Below are 25,584 nucleotides of genomic sequence, written 5' to 3' on the forward strand. Positions count from 1 at the left end.
GGTTTGATTATTAAAAACAAGCAAACATATTGATCTGGAAGGATAACAATTACATAAAATATTACTGTAGAGGTTGCCCTCTAGTGGGTTCTTCGGATCACCACACACTGCCGGGAGAGCTCGGAATTCAGGTTATAACACTGTTTTTTATTTTCATAAATATCAAAAGGCTTCTGCTTTCCAGCACAATGTCTTTTCCTCCTGCGTTTGCTCATCAGCACCTCCAACTCCAACAACGTGTCTCATTCCGACTGCTGCTAATGAAGGCGACAGGTGATTAGATAACAAGGCCCACCTGGGCCATCTACTCACCTGTCACTGTCTTCGAGGCCGGTCCTGGTACACCCCGTTCCGCGGCAGGCCCGCAGGCCACGCCCCCCTCCACAATAACATATTGGATATAGACAACACTTAAACCCTTTATTTATTGAATCGAAAATATTGAAATTCTACGATATAGTGAATTTGCACAAAGCAAACTATAACCTGCTACTCAAGAACGTACAGCAATACTTCTCAGAAAAAAAAGGAGAAATATAACCTCAAATAAAAATGTAACCCAAAACATTTGTATGCATGTACAACACTTAAAACCTTTAGCATATCAGTATGTGGAATGGATTACGTGAAGAAATCAAACAATACTAAGATGAACCAGTTTAAGAAACTGTTCAAACTCCAAGTGTTTACAAAGTACAAAGAAGAATCTTTATAAACCTTTTTAACTTATATGTGAATAAATTGAAAACAGGAAGTGAACAAAAGTTTTAGCAATTGCTGTGTAATGAAAAAGGGGTAGGATTAAATAAGCTCTGCTTCTTCTTACTCCTTTTCGAACATGTCGAAAAGAGAAACTGGAAATTGTGCCGTATCATGTTGTATGCATGCATGTTCGAAATAAACTCCAACCGTACACCAAAAGGTTGCTCACTCCATCACTCATGCCACATACACAAAACCCCTCATCCCCTGTAATGAGATCATTGTATAGATCCTCTGGGGAGAGTCACATGATCGCTGTTATTAAGGGAGGCTGGGCCCAACACTCTCCAATGAAAACCTCATGGAGGGAGGGTTGTGTCATGCAGAAAGACTTGAAGACAAGACGAGCTACAAACACACAACTGCACAAAGTAGGTAGCAACTGTTGAAAGTAGCCCAGACCCAGACCCAGGGAACACGACCGGAGGCCACAATAATATCAAAGCCAAGAAAAGGAGCAGATCTGTTCATCATGTCAGAGTCCATCAGGAGAAGCTCCAGCAGGCAGCTCCTGCAGAACCTCATCAAGTGAGTTTGTTTCTGTGCATTTATAATGAAATTGTAGCATTATAAAAATTACAAAATATTTATTGTATTAGTGCAGCGTAGCAAGTAAGTGTGAATGTGTGTTATTGTAAAAATTGAAACTTGTCATTCACTTATTTATTGGAGACAAATATAAATATACAAACCCCGTTTCCATATGAGTTGGGAGATTGTGTTTGATGTAAATTTGAACGGAATACAATGATTTGCAAATCCTTTTTCAACCCATATTCAATTGAATGCACTACAAAGACAAGATATTTGATGTTCAAACTCATAAAATGTATTTATTTTTTGCAAATAATAATTAACTTAGAATTTCATGGCTGCAACACGTGCCAAAGTAGTTGGGAAAGGGCAAGTTCACCACTGTGTTACATCACCTTTCCTTTTAACAACACTCAGTAAACGTTTGGGAACTGAGGAGACGCATTTTTGAAGCTTCTCAGGTGGAATTCTTTCCCATTCTTGCTTAAAGTACAGCTTAAGTTGTTCAACAGTCCGGGGGTCTCCGTTGTGCTATTTTAGGCTTCATAATGCGCCACACATTTTCAATGGGAGACAGGTCTGGACTACAGGCAGGCCAGTCTAGTACTCGCACTCTTTTACTATAAAGCCACGTTGATGTAACACATGGCTTGGCATTGTCTTGCTGAAATAAGCAGGGGCGTCCATGGTAACGTTGCTTGGATGGCAACATATGTTGCTCCAAAACCTGTATGTACCTTTCAGCATTAATGGTGCCTTCACAGATGTGTAAGTTACCCATGTCTTGGGCACTAATACACCCCCATACCATCACAGATGCTGGCTTTTCAACTTTGAGCCTATAACAATCCGGATGGTTCTTTTCCTCTTTGGTCCGGAGGACACGACGTCCACAGTTTCCAAAAACAATTTGAAATGTGGACACGTCAGACCACAGAACACTTTTCCACTTTGTATCAGTCCATTTTAGATGAGCTCAGGCCCTGCGAAGCCGATGGCATTTCTGGGTGTTGTTGATAAACGGTTTTCGCCTTGCATAGGAGAGTTTTAACTTGCACTTACAGATGTAGCGACTAACTGTAGTTACTGACAGTGGGTTTCTGAAGTGTTCCTGAGCCCATGTGGTGATATCCTTTACACACTGATGTCGCTTGTTGATGCAGAACAGCCTGAGGGATCAAAGGTCACGGGCTTAGCTGCTTACGTGCAGTGATTTCTCCAGATTCTCTTAACCCTTTGATGATATTACGGACCGTAGATGGTGAAATCCCTAAATTCCTTGCAATAGCCGGTTGAGAAAGGTTTTTCTTAAACTGCTCAACAATTTGCTCACGCATTTGTTGACAAAGTGATGACCCTCGCCACATCCTTGTTTGTGAATGACTGAGCATTTCATGGAATCTACTTTTATACCCAATCATGGCACCCACCTGTTCCCAATTAGCCTGCACACCTGTGGGATGTTCCAAATAAGTGTTTGATGAGCATTCCTCAACTTTATCAGTATTTATTGCCACCTTTCCCAACTTCTTTGTCACGTGTTGCTGGCATCAAATTCTAAAGTTAATGATTATTTGCAAAAAAAAAATGTTTATCAGTTCGAACATCAAAATGTTTGTCTTTTTAGCATATTCAACAAAATATGGCTTGAAAAGGATTTGCAAATCATTGTATTCCGTTTATATTTACATCTAACACAATTTCCCAACTCATATGGAAACGGGGTTTGTATAATTATAATGTAAAATATACAATGCCTGAAGCTATTAAAATAAATCCTTTATACAGTACATGTATGAAATATTACTTTGATTGATATCAAATCAATCAAAAGTTGCATTTTAATGATGAAAGTTACTGTTTTGGGTTTGACTGAGAGCACGTAAACACTGCTGATGTTACGTGATCATAGCATATTTATTACCCTTTTTCAAACATTGCACCCCTTTGATGCAGTCAGGGCCAGCAAGGCCTTCTCTGCTGGCCTCACATAAGCAGAAATGATCATCATATCTAAAAGGGGTAACACTTTAGTATGGGGAACACATATTCACCATTAATTAGTTGTTTATTAACATGCAAATTAGTAACATATTGGCTCCTAATTAGTCATTAAGTACTGCATGGCCTTATTATACAAGCAGTAAGCCATTAACTAAGAGTCTTCCCTCAATAACCTCTGAATTATTGCTTATTAGTAACCCTAACCCTTATATGTTCCCCTAGTGTCCAAATAACTCTAAATTAAGTCTTTGTTACTTTATTCACCAACTAATTAATGGTGAATATGTTCCCCATACTAAAGTATTCATATTCTCTTCATGTCATATTATGCTCATTCCAGTGCTGTCGTTTTTAGGTGAGAGTTTGTATGCAATCAGAATTCAGCTAGTTTATGTTGCCATGCCTTCAGAATCAACAATGCACTGTAAGTGAATAGACACATACAGTTGATAGATAATTGCGATAGCCAATCAGAACACAAGTTGTTGTTAGTAAGGACTTGTAGCTGGCCTCACGTTGAACGTGACATTTACGCGTCCTGTGATTGGATACTCACTTGGGAGTCCCAAGTGAGTATCCAATCACAAGTTGCGAAAACAGGAAGTGAAATACGAGCCATAGAAAGCCTCACTTTTTTAAACCACAAAGAAGGAGATCATTAGGTGGCAGATATATATTTGCGGGGCCATTTTCAAGAAGAATATTTCAAGAGAAACTACTTAGACAAGGTCGGCCGACACCGGAAGCTAGCTAAGCTGTCCAGGAGGTGAAATGGTTTGCCCGCCACTTTTACACAAATCAAACGACTACGTCTGGTACCGCTGGCTTGGATTGGTGCTACAAATTGTAAGTTCAAATATTTTATTTCTTTATTTTTTCACCTTTCATTTGTTTTACACAATTGCTTTAATTTCGACAATACCACGTAAGACATGTTTTAATTGCTGAAGCGGGTTTATTGAATGTTAAATGCGCCGAAAAATAGACTGTTTTGTACACGGTTGAGGGGTCTCAATGATCAGTAGTGTGCAAGTGTGTTTCTGTATAGTATCTCCAGCCCTGTCCATGTGGTGACATTTTGAGAGGTGAAGTCGGACTAAGTAGGACATCACTGAAGGCCTAGGTGAGAAACGCATGGCCCGCCACTGCTTCAATGTCTAGTGTAGGCTGGTTTATGACCTGTGTTGGGCCCCTCATTGTATTGTGGAGCACTAATATTGTTCACTGTCAGTGAAGTTTTTGTTCTCCAAGTTATTAGCGGAAAATGTGTGTGGCTTCACTGAAAATGTCCGAGAATCAATGGTGTCTTTTATAGCCGCAACTTCCCTAATGGCAATGACATCATCTGGCTCTGTCCTGAACTCCCCCCTTGCACATGCACACACGCACACACACACGCACACACACACGCACACACACACACACACACACACACACAGAAAAGAAAAAAAAGATCATACCCCCTTGTGTAAATGATGGAAAAACTGATGCAGATGACTAAGATTAGGGTGCCCTGATGCAGCTTTTTCACTTTGATACGATATCAGCAAAAATCACACATACTTTTACTATTTTGTTGTATAAAATTGTGAATTTACTCAGAGAACAATGATAGGTATGAATAACACTAACCTGTTTGTTATTAACCGTCTGGAATGGACTTATGCTCTTTAAGTTAATGTGGAGTGGTAATTGTTTCATTATGTTGAATGATGCGGACACCTTTGTTACTGGATATTTTCTAATATGCGTCTGCCTTGGAGACTTTGTATGTGTAAATAACGACAACTATTTGATACTTGTTTATGTTGACAAATGTGCTGTCTTTGACACTTATTACATATGTTTAGCTTTAGGGATGTCCGATAATGACTTTTTGCCGATATCCGATATTGTCCTACTCTTTAATTACCGATACCGATATCAACCGATATATACAGTCGTGGAATTAACACATTATTATGCCTAATTTGGACAACCAGGTATGGTGAAGATAAGGTACTTTAAAAAAAAAAAAAAAATAATAATAAAATAAGATAAATAAATTAAAAACATTTTCTTGAAAAACTAGTAATTAATGAAAATGAGTAAAATGAAGTGTTAAAGGTTAGTACTATTAGTGGAGCAGCAGCACGCACAATCATGTGTGCTTACGGACTGTATCCCTTGCAGACTGTATTGATATATATTGATATATAATGTAGGAACCTACCACAATATTAATAACAGAAAGAAACAACCCTTTTGTGTGAATGAGTGTAAATGGGGGGGGGAGGTTTTTTGGGTTGGTGCACTAATTGTAAGTGTATCTTGTGTTTTTTTATGTTGATTAATATAAAAAAAACAAAAAAAACGATACCGATAATAAAAAAACCCGATACAGATAATTTCCGATATTACATTTTAACGCTTTTATCGAACATTCTCTATTTAGCTTGTGTGCTATTGTGTGGTTAGCTACTGTGTAGCTGCGAGTTCCGAGTAACATGTTTGCCTGTAAATGACTTCACTAGAATACAAGAAAAGACCAACCTCACATGCTTATTGGGGGGCATTTAGCTGTTAACTGTCCAGCTTGGAAGAAATAAACATGCTGCAGGACTGCTAGTATCGGCGCTAATATTGGATATTTTACATGCAGGTTGATGTAGTAAAATAAATGCATCTTATTTTCCAGAATTCATTTTATTCTCCTTTTCTACCATTTTAACCACATACTTAGCCACATTGTACTGAGCAGCCAGGACACAGACATCTGTCTGCTTCTCTCACCGTTCTCCCGTTTTTCCGCAATAAATTCCATTTCCAGTTTTATACTAATCTTCCCACTTTCCACAATACACTAACGAGGTCCATATATTCCAATATTCCAAGTTGAACCTACTGCCGATAGTCCTAGAATGTTTCAGTGGTAACAGGCATCAAATTAACTTGCAGTGACCTCATGATTTGGGTAAATACAAATAAAATATGGCCCCCTCTTAATAACGACCACAGCATGTTTGGCTCACAGCTCAGCAGCAGAAGCTAATTCATTTTGCATGGAAGGAATAGTTGTCCGATGATGTCATCAGCTTGTTTATTGATCAGAGGTGTTGACGTTTGGTGGAAATGTTACAGCTTTGGGTAAAGGCCAACAAACACATCAACTTTGGCAAGTTTTGCCGGGCCCTAATCGACATTTCCAACTTTCCAGACGTACGTTCAAAATCAATGACGTGCTGTGACCTTCACATCAGGTGAGGCATTAATGCCTTTGGGGTTTTCCTTTCTTCCAACTTAAATGTATATTCTCTAATCACCGTTAATATAGATTGCTCATTAAGACGATAACAAAAGAAGGGGAGTTTTCATGAAAACGTCAAACATTTTTTGGTCTCATTTATTTGCTTTGATAAAATAAATCAAACATTTGGAGTCCTTCTTACTTCCTACTGTAGGTGTATGTGAAGCACATAGAATAGAATAGAATAGAGTTTTATTGTCATTATTACAGACAACAGGTTCAATGAACAACGAAATTGGAGCAGATCCCCTAAGGTGCATACACAATCATTTGGTAATATAAATAGTAAAAAAAGATTTTAAAAAAAAGAAGATATATATATATATATATATATATATATATATATATATGTGTGGGAAAAAAATCACAAGACTATTTCATCTCTACAGGCCTGTTTCATGAGGGGGTGTACCCTCAATCATCAGGAGATTTTAATGGGAGCATTCGCATACCATGGTTTATATACGGCACAGAGTGGGTGGGTACAGGCTGGCCTAGGGGCGTGGTGATTGGCTCATGTGTTACCTAGGAGGTGTTTCCGTCTATGGCGGCATGCTGTTACAATTTCGCTGCGCTTGTTGAGGGATGACAGGTCTGGACGGTAAATAATAAACAGTTTCTCTTTCAAGCATAGGTTGCATCTTTTATTACCACTATTGTAAGGTGTGCTGGATGCAAGAATTTGCCATGTTATTGAATATTCAACATTATTGTCTTTGAGGTCCCAAATGTGTTTGCTGAGTTCTGTGGTATTTCGCAGGTTTTTGTTCCTGAAAGAAGCCTTGTGATTGTTCCATCTGGTTTTGAATTCTCCCTCGGTTAATCCTACATATGTGTCGGATGTGTTAATGTCCTTGCGTATTACCTTAGATTGGTAGACAACTGATGTTTGTAAGCACCCCCCGTTGAGATATATATATATATATATATATATATATAATGTCAGGGGAGGCAGGTGAGGCGGGGCCTCACGTGCCATCATGGAAAGAAAAAAAATGTAAAAAGAAAAACAATTAATTAAATTGTTATGTATCCAGTGATTATACTATAAAGTTATTTTCCATTTAACTTCACCAGTTTTAGATTATTTTTATTCAAAAATCGCTGAATTTTCACATTTGCCGTTCAAATACTGAGAAGAGACTTGCGGTGAGTCAGCATCCAGTTGAGGCACGTCACTGAGTTGAGCCTCACCATGGATTGCGCAAAGACTCGGCTAACTGCTGGCTTGCTGTGCAGTGAGACTGTATTGCTATATGAATTATATTATACATTTCCATAGTTTAGTTAGCTGAGGTATATAATGTACAGTGTATTTTGTCAACAACTGTATGTGTGTAACGTATTTCATGTGCTGAGCAATCATAAAACGGCTGCGAAGACGCACTGTGTGAGGCTCGCAGTAATCCCGCCTCCTGGTGGTAGAGGGCGGTAGTGATCCCAGAGATCATTCTTGCGACTACTCGGCTGCAGAAGAAGTGAAAACAAGCAGCAACAGTTAGCAGCGATCGTTTGTTTTTTCCTCTCGCCTGAACTATTAACATGGAGGATTACATATCTAAAATAAAACAGTTTTCTAAACTGGACTTTCAATGGAAGCAGGAGGTAATACTTAAAGGAAGATCTCCATCGAGACAGAGAGACTTTTAAAACTAAAGAAAGATAAGGAAGTGTCAGGTTGTGTTGGTGACGAACCCCAAGATGCAGAGAAGGTGGCAGGCATTGTGCAGGAAGACATGATTTAATGTCCATCAAATAAAGGAAAAAACACAAACCAGAAACTAGGAATAGCCAAAACTGAAAATAGGAACCAGCAAACAGAAAAACTGGAAAGAGCTAATGGCTAACAAGAAAACACGAAACAAAAGAGCTAGGAGACAGCAAACTGTAATTAGCTATAAGGAACTATCAAACAGGAACAGCTTACCGCAAACAACGACAAGTAGTGGACATGACAGGTAGTAGCTCTAACGACAGGTAGTGATGACATCGACAATGACAATAATCCAGCACTGACTGGAGTGGAAGGTAGGTTTAAATAGCAGCTGGCTGATTGACACCAGGTGGGGCCAGGTGCCAATCAGCCACAGCTGAGGGGAAGCAGCACTCAGGGAGACAATCAGGAAATGAAGACAAAATAAAAGCGCTGACAGGAAACTAAGACAAACGCAGAGGAAAAACTAAAACACAGTTAAACTGTCAGGGACAAGCCTGACAGGAAGACTTCTATAAACAAGTTATCGATGCTTTTGTTCAAAAGGAGCTGCGCATGGACCTCATATATAAGTAAAGGTAAGACCATAATAAAGTTTTTTTTATTAAATGTGCTTTTTTGTGTGCTACAGTTTGTATGTGTAAAGTTACAGTTAAGTTACAGTACCAATGATTGTCACACACACACTAGGTGTAATGAAATTTGTCCTCTGCATTTGACCCATCCCCTTGATCACCCCCTGGGAGGTGAGGGGAGCAGTGGGCAGCAGCGGCACCGCGCCCGGGAATCATTTTTGGTGATTTAACCCCCAATTCCAACCCTTGATGCTGAGTGCCAAGCAGGGAAGAACGCTGGTACGAGGTTTTAAACATAACCCGTTAACTGCTGCCAATCAAATGGTGAATAAGATACTGGGGGGGGGCATCTGATGATCTTCTGGGCGGTCTTTACATGTACTATATATACCCTCCATGAAAATGTACTTTGTAAGATCACCTCTGTTTTGTCTAAAAGGGGGCCAATTGTGCAAAACCAACTTTTCTTACCTATTGGTACCTGTTTTTGTGTATTCAGGATCTGCATAAGTCCCGCAAATCTGGAGAAAAAAAATCCACCCATGGAGACATGGCGGAGATATTTATAAAGCAATCTTGCCTTCCTTCATACTTCCTCCAAACGGGATGTTTGGAATTTGCCCAGTTTGTGACGATTTTCCCATTATTGACGTCGGCAGATATCTCCAGTGTTTCTCAATTATTTCTTGTTACGCCCCCCGCCCCCCCCCCCCCTCCAAGGTAAAGAAAATATTTTGCGACATCCTCCTCTCCACCGCGACTACAAATAGTATAATTTGTCAAAAAAAATTGTTATAAGTACACCTCTGCATAACATTGTATCCTTATCAACATTAAAACAAACATCATCATTCACTACAGTGAAGCCAAGCAGTAAATACACTTTTTACGTTTTACTCTGAATGCGATCCATCCATCCATTCATTTTCTACCGCGTGTCCCTTTCGTGTTGGCGGGGAGTGCTGGAGCCTATCTCAGCTGCATTCGGGCGGAAGGCGGGGTACACCCTGGACAAGTCGCCACCTCATCGCAGGGCCAACACAGATAGACAGACAACATTCACACTCACATTCACACATTAGGGCCAATTTAGTGTTGCCAATCAACCTATCCCCAGGTGCAATATGGCAAAAAATAGCAATGTTCCGCGAGGTCACCCATGGCCCCCAGGAGTTCCCACCCATTATTTGAGAAGCACTGATATATGGTAAAGTTTTACCCAAACAGCTTTGCGTCGTCAATAAGCTCCTTCTGTCTCTCTTTTGTCTTGTTGTGGGGCAGACTGGCTCGTACAAGCACATGCATCCTCCACTGTTGACGATTCTAGTAAAAAGTAGCGTATAGTTTTGGCTTACCGCAATTTCCGGGCAATAGAGTGCACCGGTAGTCAAGTCGCACCCATCAAATTTGACAAAAAAAGTATTTTTACCTATATTACCCGTACCAGATCGTAAGCCGCAGATATATAGCGGTAAAAAAGATTTTGTAAATGTTTAATTGTTTCCAAACAGTGCCTGTGACACGGCAGTATAACAGCTGATCAAACAAAACAGAAGTCATTGTCTTGTCCCACTAACTGCGAAAGCTATCTCTCGAATCAGTTAAACACTCAATAACGCCACGGTGACATTTTGGTGAATTTACAGAACTGAAACAATACAAAAAGAATGCTATTGTAAATTGATAATACTAACACTGGTAAATGTGTTAGCATATTCGCTAATGCTAATGACACTACATCACGATCGCACGTACAAATATGTATGAAAACACTCCTACAGACATCACACGAGATGTTTTAGTAAGTACGAATTATTTAAGTTATATTGTAAAACTTACAAACATTGGTTGAGTGTCTGAAAAATCCTTTTGAAAAAAAACGCTGTAGAAAAATAGTACAAACCCCGTTTCCATATGAGTTGGGAAATTGTGTTAGATGTAAATATAAACAGAATACAATGATTTGCAAATTATTTTCAACCCATATTCAATTGAATGCACTACAAAGACAAGATATTTGATGTTCAAACTCATAAACTTTATTTTTTTTTGCAAATAATAATTAATTTAGAATTTCATGGCTGCAACACGTGCCAAAGTAGTTGGGAAAGGGCATGTTCACTACTGTGTTACATCACCTTTTCTTTTAACAACACTCAATAAACGATTGGGAACTGAGGAAACTAATTGTTGAAGCTTTGAAAGTGGAATTCTTTCCCATTCTTGTTTTATGTAGAGCTTTAGTCGTTCAACAGTCCGGGGTCTTTGCTGTCGTATTTTAGGCTTCATAATGCGCCACACATTTTCGATGGGAGACAGGTCTGGACTGCAGGCGGGCCAGGAAAGTACCCGCACTCTTTTTTTATGAAGCCACGCTGTTGTAACATGTGCTGAATATGGCTTGGCATTGTTTTGCTGAAATAAGCAGGGGCGTCCATGAAAAAGACGGCGCTTAGATGGCAGCATATGTTGTTCCAAAACCTGTACAGTTCAGCATTAATGGCGCCTTCACAGAAGTGTAAGTTACCCATGCCTTGGGCACTAATGCACCCCCATACCATCACAGATGCTGCCTTTTGAACTTTGCGTCGATAACAGTCTGGATGGTTCGCTTCCACTTTGGTCCGGATGACACGATATCGAATATTTCCAAAAACAATTTGAAATGTGGACTCGTCAGACCACAGAACACTTTTCCACTTTGCATGAGTCCATCTTAGATGATCTCGGGCCCAGAGAAGCCGGCGGCGTTTCTGGATGTTGTTGATAAATGGCTTTGGCTTTGCATAGTAGAGCTTTAACTTGCACTTACAGATGTAGCGACCAACTGTATTTAGTGACAGTGGTTTTCTGAAGTGTTCCTGAGCCCATGTGGTGATATCCTTTAGAGATTGATATCGGTTTTTGATACAGGGGGGGGGATCAAAGGTCACGGTCATTCATTGTTGGTTTCCGGCCATGCCGCTTACGTGGAGTGATTTCTCCAGATTCTCTGAACCTTTTGATGATATTATGGAGCGTAGATGTTGAAATCCCTCAATTTCTTGCAATTGCACTTTGAGAAACGTTGTTCTTAAACTGTTTGACTATTTGCTCACGCAGTTGTGGACAAAGGGGTGTACCTCGCCCCATCCTTTCTTGTGAAAGACTGAGCATTTTTTGGGAAGCTGTTTTTATACCCAATCATGGCACCCACCTGTTCCCAATTTGCCTGTTCACCTGTGGGATGTTCCAAATAAGTGTTTGATGAGCATTCCTCAACTTTATCAGTATTTATTGCCACCTTTCCCAACTTCTTTGTCACGTGTTGTTGGCATCAAATTCTAAAGTTAATGATTATTTGCAAAAATAAAAAGTTTATCAGTTTGAACATCAAATATGTTGTCTTTGTAGCATATTCAACTGAATATGGGTTGAAAATGATTTGCAAATCATTGTATTCCGTTTATATTTACATCTAACACAATTCCCCAACTCATATGGAAACGGGGTTTGTATATGATGTGAAAGTTTTCCTTGGTTTCATTTATTTATTTGTATGCCGTCCCTAAATCCCGTGAACACTCAGGTACGTGAACTTCACAAGATCTCGACAAGATCTTTTGAATTTAGTTTAAAAGTCCATGCATGGCAACTTGCCATGTGTCCCAAAGTAAGCAGCGACCGGTGCTCAGCATATTTTTTTTCTTAAAATTGGTAGTAAGAAAGTGTTTTTTTTTTCGGATGTAGGAATTGTGTATTTTATAATTGTGAATCAATTTGAAGCATTTTTGGTTCAGGGGAGCTTAAAAGGGAACTGCATGTTTTGGAATTTTGCCTATGGTTCACAATCATTACGAGAGACAAGAACACATATGTCTTTTTTTTTAGGATTTTAAAAATGATTAAAAAAAACGCTTGCAAGATGCAGCCAATGTGAGTCACTGTTGTAGCCTTCAAATCCTCTAAAACAACTTAAAAACCCTCCATCAGCGTTTTGTATACATGCTGCAAGTATATGTATATAATGTAATATGTACAATATTAACCGTTTTTTTGTCATTTTATGCACAGCCGGAACTAATTCTTCGGCACATTTATTTCCGTTTCCATAGCAGCGCACTTCAGACTTCCTGCACAAATGTGTTCCTACTCCCTGACTCAAACACGAGTGTGTTTTCTAATCATGGCAGACTTGGTAATAGGCAACGAAAACGACTATTTTTGGACAAATGAAGATTCACAACATAATTTTTTTGAAGCTGAATATACGGAGGATGAAGTACTGCTTCTAGAAGCGAACACGAAGAAGAGGCTGAAAAGTTGGAGCAGATGAAAGACGAGAGAGTGTGACATGGTCACGCTGCAAATCTGGAACTTTGAGCTAAGCCGGTGGTTCTCAAACTTTTTCCACCAAGTACCTCCTCAAAAAAAACTTGGCTTGCCAACTACTGCCATAAAAAACAGTAGAGTAGTAGGCCTAAGTATTCATTGAAAAACAAGGCAGAAGTTTTATTTAACTAGTATAGTTAATATGTTTGGAAACTGTCACATTACACGGTCTTTGAACAGTAACACCGTGTTTGAATATAGAAAAATAAAACACTGAACTTTAATCTAGTGATTCTTTGGTATGCGGAAATATTGGATTGCTTAACCAAATCAACAGGAAATATCCCCTTACAACTGTCCATCTGGTAGTCACTATACTGTTGATCATGATACATGCAGCACATCACTGTACAACTACACTACATACACTGTCTAGCTAGCTGTGTACAAACAAAACATGAAATGTGGGCTCATACTTTACAGATACTCTAATATGATTGTTTTTCAGTCAGTACAGATTGGTGTTCTATCACAGTGTTGTGCATTACAAACTCAAACGTGTTTCGTGTTGCTAAGCTAGCTTATCTCTTTCCATAGCTAGCTTTTACGACTAATACCGAAGCACGCCAATGTGTTACTCCGCTAGAAAACGAGTTTCTCTGTGATCGCTCTTACAATAACAATGTTGCATCAGCTCGGTTATCATCAGTGTTGGGACTAACGCGTTACAATGTTTTATTGGAGCGCTGCAGTCTCATCCTTCTGAGTCTCTTGTGTCACAAGGAAGAGGTGCGCTCTGTGTGTCTGATCATGGCGGAGCTGCAGTCGAGTTTCTTAACATGGAGATATTGTCACTACTTTTCTTTTGTCAAGCACAAAGAAAATAACATTTTAGTTAAATGTAAGTTGTGTCTTGGATCAAAGATCCCATCTACTGCCCAAAACAGCAATTCAAATATGCTGAAACAGCTACAAAAGCAACATGCTTTGACGAAGCTAGTAAAGAGAGACACTTCACCTAAGGATTTAAATGGAGGGACTGCTAGGCAGGACAACATTAATAGAGCCATTGCAGCGTATGTGCTAGAAGACATGCAGGCTATTTCTACAGTGGAGTCACCCGCTTTTAGGCAGCTAATTAGCATGATACCGGCGTCAAACAGCAAATGGCACGAAAACATTTTCCAAGTTCCTGGACACAGTGGACAGTGAGCACATAAACATGGAAAGAGAGCTAAAGAAAACACTCCAAACGCTGCCTCTGCTCATCATTCAGCACTGAAGGTACACACTCTGTCAATTCTCTTATACACTCTTTCATTCTAGACTTCTAGAGTGTTTGATTATCACATCACTCTAAATGTATAGACTATAAAGTTGACAAACATAAAGAGGGATGCTAGTGGGCCAGGCCAATTTTTCCTTTTCTCTAAACTAAAACTGGGGAAATGCGTACAGTGTTCTGGGCTTCAGACATGATTTTATTTCAGAATTATTTGAGAGAAACAAACGCCTGGTTAGGCTTTATGTATGTAGTGTGTGCCTTCCTTGGTTTGCAGCTATGTTGTTATTATGCTGTTTGTTACTTATGTATGTTATGTTGCAGCTATTTAAAATAGTTTTGTCAATTTGTTGTGGCCTGAAATAAATTGGCCCTTTGAAACATATCTTTGTCTTTGTGTGTTGTATGTAGAGCACATTGCTTAGCAGAGTTGAGTGATGCAAATGCATGTCAAGTTGATCAACACATTGTATTATTCTCCAGTGCAATAACAGTACTGAAATGAAGGCTAAAAAGGCATTAATGGGAGCTTTAAAAAAAAAAAAAGAAGAAAAAAATAAAAACTAAATAGTTACTTTTCACAGTAACGCATTACTTTTTGGTGTAAGTAACTGAGTTAGTAACTGACTTACTTTTGAAATAAAGTAACTAGTAAATGTAACTAGTTACTGGTTTTTAATAACCAACCCAACATTGGTTATCATCCAGGTTACAGAATGTAAATGAAGTGTTTTTAATGTTTTTTGAATGCATTTTAAAGGCCTACTGAAAGCCACTACTACCAACCACGCAGTCTGATAGTTTATACATCAATGATGAAATCTTAACATTGCAACACATGCCAATACTTTAGCTTACTAAAGTGCAATTTTAAATTTTGCGCGAAATATCCTGCTGAAAATGTCTCGGTATGATGACATCTGCGCGTGACGTCACGGATTGTAGAGGACATTTTGGGACAGCATAGTGGCCAGCTATTAAGTCGTCTGTTTTCATCGCAAAATTCAACAGTATTCTGGACATCTGTGTTGGTGAATCTTTTGCAATTTGTTCAATGAACAATGGAGACAGCAAAGAAGAAAGCTGTAGGTGGCAAGCGGTGTATTGCGGCAGGTGTTGTGCTGGATAACGCACCCCCGCCGTAGAATGCACCCCCTGACTGTTGTGCCGGATAACACAGCCGGTGTTTCATTGTTTACATTCCCGAAAGATGACAGTCTAGCTGTCTGCCTGTGGAGAACTGGGACAACAGGGACTCTTACCAGGAGGACTTTGAGTTGGATGCGCAGACACGGTACCGTGAGTACGCATGCAGCTGCGGCTTTCAAACATTTGATCGCTTGCCCATACGTGCGTGCCGCTATGTGCATGTCACGTACGTAACTTTGGGGACTTCGGGGAAATATATGTGCTGTATGAACTTTGGGGAGGTGAACGGTACTTTGGGCTGTGGGATTGAGTGTGTTGTGCAGGTGTTTGAGTTGTATTGGCGGGTTATATGGACGGGAGGGAGGAGATGTTTGATATGCGGGATTCATTTGTGGCATATTTAATATAAGCCTGGTTGTGTTGTGGCTAATAGAGTATATATATGTCTTGTGTTTATTTACTGTTTTAGTCATTCCCAGCTGAATATCAGGTCTCACAGCATCTTCCCTATCTGAATCGCTCCCACTGCCCTCTAGTCCTTCACTCTCACTTTCCTATTCGCTTTCTCGGTCAAAATCGCTCTCGTTGCTGGTGGCCATGATTGTAAACAATGTGCAGATGTGAGGAGCTCCACAACCTGTGACGTCACGCTACTCGTCTGCTACTTCCGGTACAGGCAAGGCTTTTTTATCAGCGACCAAAAGTTGCAAACTTTATCGTCGATGTTCTCTACTAAATCCTTTCAGCAAAAAAATGGCAATATCGCGAAATGATCAAGTATGACACATAGAATGGACCTGCTATCCCCGTTTAAATAAGAAAATCGCATTCCAGTAGGCCTTTAAAGTGATTGAGAGGACTGCTTCCATTAGCTGCATTGCTCGCCACCGAGAACAACCCGATTTGTTTATGTTAGAATGCAGAAAAAAAAATATTTTGTCTTCTTGGCTCTCATAAGGATTGTGAACAATTGGCAAAATTCCAAAAACAAGTGCAGTTTCCCTTTAAGACTTAAAACAATACCAGATCTTCATATTCCTTCAGGCCATAAGACTCTTGAATGCATCATAATAATCCCCTCAATTCCCCCCAAAATACGGATTAACTTGCTGGAATATAAAGACAATATAACATACATCCGTAAACGTGGATGCATATGCAAAAGTGCAATATATTTACCTGTACAGTAATCTATTTATATCTGCACCTTCTTTTGTAAAAGCAAACACTCAGCACCTTATTGCTCTTTTATCCTGTACTACAACAAGCTAATGCAAATAAATGTTGTTCTTATCTGTACTGTAAAGGAAGTCTAAGTGTAAGTCTAATAGTTAATGATGGATTGCTAATCAATGAATGATTGGATACAAGTGGTATCCTTCCTTGACGCAATGTTCAATAGTAATGCGTTTAAATTCTATTGCTTTGTATTTGTGCAGAGATCCCCAATGAGAGATTTCCATCCTCCAATGCGCTTCATCCTCCTCTAGAATAAAATTGGCATTGAGTCAACAACTGCACTCCAGATGGTTCCAACACTTCCAGATGTGCTTGAACTATTAAAAAGTTATTGTTGCTGTGTTCTTCCCTTGTGGAACTGACAGTTCTCAAAAAATGTTTCCCCCACAGATCTAACAATGTAAACGTAACATCTCTGCACAATGCACACATCACACCAGAACACAAATTAAAATGACATGTCAGCACTACAAATGCTGAAGATTGCTGCTTTCATATGTTCCAAGTTTTGGTTTCTCCTTAGATTAGTTTTACTCAGAACAGTGGGTTTTTTTTTTAGTAATCATTGACAAAAAAGAAAACCGAAACAATTTTTACAATAAGAAATAATGTAAATCTCCAAGTCATGAACACAAACCACATTTCATATATATTTACATCCAGAAAACAATGTGAAATACATATAAATGACAAATAAAATTGATAAATGGGCTTTTAAACATGACTTTTACCTTCATTAAAGACTCCTTTTGGCGAAAACGTGAAATGAAGAACAACATTGTACTTTGCTGTGAGCTCTTTCTTGAATTCAACAGTGTTTTTCATCTTATTTATCAAAGTGCTGGCACTCGCAACTTACTTTGCCCCCCTTGTGGCAAAGCAAGCTGTGCTTGGGTACTGGATTCTGCAAAATGACAAGAGGGCAAACAAACTAGTTTGTTAAACACCATTTTTGGTCGTAAAAAAACTGAGATGCTATACGAAACCAGGGCAACAATCTGGTAAGATTTTTGTCAAAAACTGAATCATACGAAAAGGGTGCCGTACGAAAACACTTTTATCATTTTGAAAAAATATGATTTCAAGAGATTTAAAATAGTGAGATTAACTAATTTGATAAGTAATTACTGAATCTAATTAAAATTCTATGTTTTAAACTCTCTTAAAGATTGCAAGAGCGCGGCCACCGTTGCTGCTCACTGCTCCCCTCACTTCCCAGGGGGTGAACATGGGGATGGGTTAAATGCAGAGGATAATTTCACCACACCTAGTGTGTGTGTGACTATCGTTGGGACTTTAACTTTAACTTTAGAAAAGCCTTAGCCTAATGTATTTTATTATTCTTATTTATTGCATCATTGTGGCGGATCAAAAGATTGACTCATATACAGTAACAAAAAAGTGGCTTTGTAAACTAATTGTATGTTTTCTGCCACACAAATGTGGTGTAAACATAGGTATATAAATCAGTAACACAGTAAGTTTATATATTTTTTGTTTTGTTATTGTCAATAGTGTTGTGTGTGCAAAAAGTGTGCCAGACGAAAACCAATGTAAGTTTGTAAAACTTATAAATTAAAAAAGAATGTGCTGTCAAGAATTTAAAAAAAATTAAGGTTATGAATAAAAACTGTTATCATACGAAAAAGGGTAGGAATAAATATGCTCCGCTTCCTCCTACTCCTTTTCAGACATGCTGTAATGGAAAACTGTAAATATGTGATGTATCACATTGTATGCATGTTCGAAATACGTTTGTAAACTGACACCATAACCATGAATAACCATATGTAAATATTGAATAGGATTAATCTCTTTTTTTAATCTCACACATTGATTGTTAAGAAATGCCTCAATTTGAGGTATTTCATTTTGAATTCATTACATTTTTGTGGCAGATCAAAAGATTTACTTATTAGACAAACAAGTGGCTTTGTTAGGTAATATTATGGTTAATGTTTTTTTTTTGTAGTTGTCAATAGTGCTGTGTATTTTTTTTTTTAACTCCCCAAAGCACTTTGTGTTGCAACGTGCCTGTGCATTAAAAGTGCTATAAAAAAATAAAGACTGATTGATTGAGAGTTTGATAAATCACACAAACTCAATTACAGATTACCATATTTTCCGGACCATAGGGCACACCGGATTATAAGGTGCACTGCCGATGAATGGTCTATTTTTGATATTTTTTCATATATAAGGCACACCGGTTTATAGGGCACATTAAAGGAGTCATATTGTTATTATTATTTTCTAAATGTAAAACACTTCCTTGTGGTGTACATAACATGTAATGGTGGTTCTTTGGTCAAAATGTTGCATAGATTATGCTTCAGGATGCGCTGTTTTGTGGGCGGTCTTATTTACGTGGCTCACCTTCGGCAGCGTCTTCTCCCCGTCATCTTTGTTGTAGCGGTGTAGCGTGCAAGGACGGGAGTGGAAGAAGTGTCAAAAGATGGAGCTAACTGTTTTAATGACATTCAGACTTTACTTCAATCAATATCGGAACAGCATCTCCTCATCCGGAAACAACCACAAGGCCGGAAATGGAGTTCACTGACAGAACTTTACATTACTTTACATTAGAAATGGCAACAGTGGAGGATGAATGTCCCATAACAAGAAGATAGAGAAAAAAGAAGAAGTTTATCCACTACTGTGTCGGCGGTGGGTGCGCGCAATTTTTCAGGATTTATGCAGATCCCAAATACAGATCAGCAGTTGCCAGAAGGTAAGAAAAGTTCCTTTTGCATAATATTGCAAAACGAAACACCAGATAATATGTCTTACCTTATACACACACCATAATAATACTCGTATGTTGAAGCACATCCAGCGGTGTGGCTTTATAGCTTACCAAAGTCGTACTAAAATATTTTGATGGATTTTTGAGCGCTGTGTGTAATGTTCTATATATATAAAATGTTGGTGTTGTTTACTTGAGTCATATTGCCATCATAGTGCAGTCTGCACGTATCTCTTATGTTTGACTGGCATCTACTGGTCACACTTATCATTACACCATGTACCAAATACAATTGCTTCGAGGTCGGTAAGCAAAACCAAAATGATTACATACATTAGGCGCACGGGGTTATAAGGCGCACCGTCGAGTTTTGAGGGAAAAAAAGGATTTTAAGTGCGCCTTGTAGTCCGTAAAATACAAGAATGATGCTAAGAAATCTGTGGCTTCACTACTTCAACATGTTCAACTCATTCATGTATTAAAACACAAATCTTGGTGTCATTATGAGTTATTAGTTCCCACATTGACTTCCTTTTATTACCTGAAACCTTGGGTTTTTGGGGGGGCCACAAAAAAAAAATATCCACAAAATCGGCACATGGCTCGCTTGACCTTAAGAGTGTCTCCAGATTGTATTTAGCACTGTGTACTCCTGCCAGTCCTCACAGAGACAAGCAGAGCAGCATGCTGTGCAGGATTCCACATGCCGCCAATTTGCTCTTTCATGCACGCTCAGCGAGGCTCCATGGCAATCGGGGCAGTGAAACGAGGTGACAGACTGCAACAGGTTTGTCAATGCCTGCAAACTCAGAGGCGTGTCTCCACTCTATTCAATTCATGCTTGCTCCTGCAGCAGGAAAACTACAGTCGTTTCTGTCAGGTTTGTCACTGACAGTTTAGTTATGTTTTGAGTTTTTCCTCCGTCTGTCTTTATTTCATGTAAGCGCTCTTATTTTGGTTCTATTTCCTGCTTGTCTCCCTGAGTGCTGTGTCCCCTCAGCTGTGTTTGATTGGCACCTGGCCACACCTGGTGTCAATCAGCCAGCTACTATTTAGTCCTGCTTTGCCCTCCAGTCAGTGCTGGAGTCTTGTCATTATGATTGTCAATGTCATTAATACTTGTCGTAGCTGGGTCTACTTCTGTTCATTCTGCTCATGTCATAGTTCCTTCGTGTCACAGCAAGTGTTTTTGTTTCTTGTCTACAGTTAGTCTTTGTACTCATTTTTGTTCATAGCCAAGTTTGTTCTCCGCCTTGTGCGCGCCTTTTGTTTGTACCCTTTTGTTTGTTATTGTTTTAGTGTTAAATTAAATCATGTTTTCCTGCATCAAGCCTGCCGTCTCTGTATCTTGAGGTTCGTCACCTACACCCCCTGACAGTTTCTTTCTGTTGGGGATACAAAATCTGGCGAATCTGCATGGTTATGGACCTCTTGGACGTACACGAGAAGACAATGTAAAATGGTGTTAAATTTGTAAGAACCTGTGCAATTTTATTAAGTTGTATAATCCATCCATCCATCCATTTTCTACCGCTTATTCCCTTCGGGGTCGCGGGGGGCGCTGGAGCCTATCTCAGCTACAATCGGGCGGAAGGCGGGGTACACCCTGGACAAGTCGCCACCTCATCGCAGGGCCAACACAGATAGACAGACAACATTCACACACTAGGGCCAATTTTTAGTGTTGCCAATCAACCTATCCCCAGGTGCATGTCTTTGGAGGTGGGAGGAAGCCGGAGTACCCGGAGGGAACCCACGCAGTCACGGGGAGAACATGCAAACAGAAAGATCCCGAGCCTGGGATTGAACCCCAGACTACTCAGCACCTTCGTATTGTGAGGCAGACGCACTAACCCCTCTACCACCGTGCTGCCCAAGTTGTATAATTTCTTTAAAAAAAAAAAAAAAACATTTCAAAAAACTTTTTTAATAATTGTAAAATGGTGTAACATTATCTACAATAGATTTAAAAATCGTAAAATGTTTACTTTTACTTAAAATTGTACCAAATCGCAGCCTTAGCGATTGAAAATTTGATTAAAAAAATATTACGCTCTAAACATGACTTAATGCATTAAAAAATGAATGAATATTATGTAATGCTCAGTGGCCTAGTGGTTAGAGTGTCCGCCCTGATATTAGTAGATTGGGAGTTCAAACCCCGGCCGAGTCATACCAAAGACTATAAAAATGGGAGCCATTACCTCCCTGCTTGGCACTCAGCATCAAGGGTTGGAATTGGGAGTTAAATCACCAAAATGCTTCCCGAGCGCGGCCACCGCTGCTGCTCACTGCTCCCCTCGTTTCCCAGGGGCTGGAACAAGGGGATTGGTCAAATGCAGAGGGTAATTTCACCACACCTTGTGTGTGTGTGACTATCAGTGGCACTTTAACTTTTACTTTAATGGGATCTTTCTGTGTGGAGTTTGCATGTCCTCCCCGTGACTGCGTGGGTTCCCTCCGGGTACTCCGGCTTCCTCCCACCTCCAAAGACATGCACCTGGGGATAAGTTGATTGGCAACACTAAATTGGCCCTAGTGTGTGGATGTGAGTGTGAATTAGAGATGCGCGGTTTGCGGACACAACCGCGGAGTCCGCGGATTATCCGCGGATCGGGCGGATGAAATTAAAAACAATAAGATTTTATCCGCTCGCGGGTCGGGTCGGGCGGATTAATTAGATATTTTTTTTATTTTTTTATTTTTTTTGCGGGTGGCAGTTAAACCAATTGGGAAATATATATACATAGTTAAATGTTGTTACCCACATACGAAAAACGAGCAGGCACCTGCTGCATATGCCACAACAGAAGAAAAAAAAAGAAAAGAGATGGACACTTTTACGGAGCGGAGAAGGGACGCCTCGCCGGGGTCCGGGACCGAGGCCCCTTCCCCCGAGAGGGCCCCACCGGGAGCCGTAGCTGAGGCGATCCGCGAGAAGGGCCCGACGCACGTCCAGGGTCACTACCGCGCCCACCGCACCGACACCCCGCCTCGTCCGCTTTCGCAGTGCGCTCACGAAAGGGGTGGGGCTCACCCTGGTTGATATAGAGAGCAGGACGGTGGCCATGGAATTTCATTTAAGGTTTGTGATAAACCATCAAACTCATTCGTTAAAAGGACTCTATAGTAATATAAAGCAAATTTTTCTGGACATTATCATGCAAGAAAAGTTTATTTTTGGGATCGCGATCACCGCGTAATGATTTTTAAAGGTTGCATTACATTATTAACTGTCCCATGTGATCAGCCAGTGCGATTGGAAGTCCATGCTCAATTATTGCCTCCGTAAATAAAACTTCGGCATTTATCACATCCAAAGAATCTGTTTGGGCGACGAAAAACGTTGAAAGTTTTCCACTTGTATCGCTAGCAAAGGCATTAGACTTGTGTTTTTTTGTCCCAACGTGGTCTTTTACATCGCTAATTCCTCCGTGTCCGATCGAAAAATCTTGTCTGCACAAGGTGCAATTCGCGTAGTTTTCACCCTTTTTTTTTTTTTTAAATTAATATTAGATATATAACAACGGGCGGATGGCGGGCGGGTGCAGTTCTGATCAAACGTTACATCGGGTGGATGGCGGATGGTTGACGACTTTCTGACGCGGTTGCGGATGAAATAAATTGCCTATCCGCGCATCTCTAGTGTGAATGTTGTCTGTCTATCTGTGTTGGCCCTGCGATGAGGTGGCGACTTGTCCAGGGTGTACCCCGCCTTCCGCCCGATTGTAGCTGAGATAGGCTCCAGCGCCCCCCGCGACCCCAAAGGGAATAAGCGGTAGAAAATGGATGGATGGATGGGCATTAAGGAATGAATGAATATTATGTAATGCTGAGTGGCCTTGTGGTTAGAGTGTCCGCCCTGAGATAGATAGGTCGTGAGTTCAAACCCCGGCTGAGTCTTACCAAAGACTACAAAAATTGGACCCTTTACCTCTCTGCTTGGCACTCAGCTTTAAGGGTTTGGAATTGGGGGTTAAATCACCAAAATGATTCCCAAATGTGGCCACCGCTGCTGCTCACGGCTCCTCTCACCTCCCCTAGTGTGTATGTGTGACTATCAGTGGTACTTTAACTTTAATTAATCGCAATTAACACAATAAATAGACGCGGCCCCCCCCCCCCCAAAAAAAAAACTCCTACATTGCTTAGTTTAAAGCGCTACATGATGTTTGGTGCTGTCTTGGAAACATTCTTCAATGTGAAAAAAGGTGTTGATAGTTCACTTTTGTGTTGGTGGCTGCAGGGTGACGGTTCAGCGGAGCCTGGAAGATGCAGAGGAAGTGGAGCGAGAGCGCAGGAGGAAAGCAAGGGAAAGTCAAAGAGAAGAGCGAGGTGCTTGTTTGAATTCTCAACAGCAAAACAAGCAAGCATTCACAATCGCAGCACAGTAAGTAAAAAAATCATGTTATGCTATATTGTGTTCAATGATTTATTCCTTTGAAGTGATGGGTGCATGCACACACACACTAGTTGCTCAAGCAGGGCACATACTGTACTTAATGTATGCTCTTCATTCTGGACATGGGATGACAAACCAAATGGAAACTTTACTGCTGAGTTTCCAATCTTTTCAGTGCTGAAGAGAAGTGGCAATGCAGAATGTGCACTTCCAGTCCAGGGAATCAGCTGAGACTGCTGCTGTACAATCAGCTTCTAGCTGGCTTGTCAGGGAAAACATCGCCTGCAACTTTGTTCAGTAAACACCTCAGCTTTTTATCTTATGATATTTGATGTATATTGTTGTTCAGCAGCTGTGTTTTTAATATTTTCTAAAACAGACAGTGGCTTGTATTAGGGGTTACATTGACAAACTATTTCATATGTTCATTGCTGTGATATACAGTGTGTACTGTATATACACTCTCAAAAAAACAGGTATTGTACAAGACATAAACATTTCTTTACCTATGGGTACATTTTTACCAATGTTCTCTCCAAAAAATAATATTGGTCTTTAAGAGGCCATTAAGTATACCTTTACACTATCAAAAGGGTACAAAGTGATACAGAATACACATTTGTACCATTTCAACTGTACCTTAAGGGTATCTGCTGCATTAAAAATTAGTTTCCTTATTGACAATACTATATTATTTTTTATATTATGTGCAGTATTTTATAAAAAATGATCCATCCTGACCTCGGATAATGATGGAATCACTAGACTTGGAGGATGTTAATTCAGTTGTTTCATTTTGTAGAAAAAAAAGCAGAAAACAAACATGACACAAAACAATAGTTAATTCAATTGGTAACGTTCTGGCTTTAAGAAACACTAAAACAAATCAAGAATATACATAAAATGTGGTAGTCAGAAATAATTTCATTTTTATATCAAGCACAGTGAAAAACATACATAATCGTGGAATTTTGAGGAAATATTATGGGAATCACCCTGTAAATTTGTATTCGTCAGATTAAATCTGGTCATTGCAGTTAAAAAGGAGTGTTCACAACTTGGAGAGCTGTTGCACCAGGTGGATTGACATGAATCATGGCTCCAACATGAAATATGTCCATTGAAACAAAAGAGAGGTTTATCAAACTTATTTGTCCAGGGTGTACACCGCCTTCCGCCCGAATGTAGCTGAGATAGGCTCCAGCACCCCCCGCGATTCCAAAAAGGGACAAGCGGGAAATTGTGGGGACAAGAGGAGGATTAGACAGAGAGACAAAAACAACAGCAAACAACAACAATAGAGCAACATCAGCAAATACGACATGTACAAATATGATGGTAAAAGTAACAGCAAATGATCAGTTAGTGAAAATAAAAAATAATACAGAAATGACAATGAGCATTATTACACTACAAATGGAGCAATTCAAATACCAATAGAAATAGCGCTATTGATAATGAACAATACCAATACTTTACCTTTATTATCAACAATACAGTTGTTCAAATGCAACAATACATATACGTAATGATAACTTGAGATACGAAAGAATGCAGAAAAATGGAGGGGGAGAAAGAGA

At 39.7% G+C, this 25,584-nt stretch overlaps 1 protein-coding gene across 2 annotated transcripts in view; it reads left to right on the top strand.

Annotated features, from left to right (window-relative positions):
* Positions 1-1,148: 1,148 nt before the first annotated feature.
* Positions 1,149-25,584, top strand: part of LOC133579567 (uncharacterized) — a 78,449-nt gene continuing 54,013 nt past the window's right edge. For both annotated transcript variants that reach the window (XM_061934056.1, XM_061934057.1), the window contains exons 1-2: positions 1,149-1,290; positions 23,849-23,992. In XM_061934056.1, the coding sequence (XP_061790040.1) occupies positions 1,235-1,290; positions 23,849-23,992 (200 nt within the window). In that variant the 5' untranslated portion in view covers positions 1,149-1,234. The remainder of the gene's footprint in view (positions 1,291-23,848; positions 23,993-25,584) is intronic.

Source organism: Nerophis lumbriciformis, linkage group LG15, assembly GCF_033978685.3.
Source record: "Nerophis lumbriciformis linkage group LG15, RoL_Nlum_v2.1, whole genome shotgun sequence".
Taxonomy (NCBI): domain Eukaryota; kingdom Metazoa; phylum Chordata; class Actinopteri; order Syngnathiformes; family Syngnathidae; genus Nerophis; species Nerophis lumbriciformis.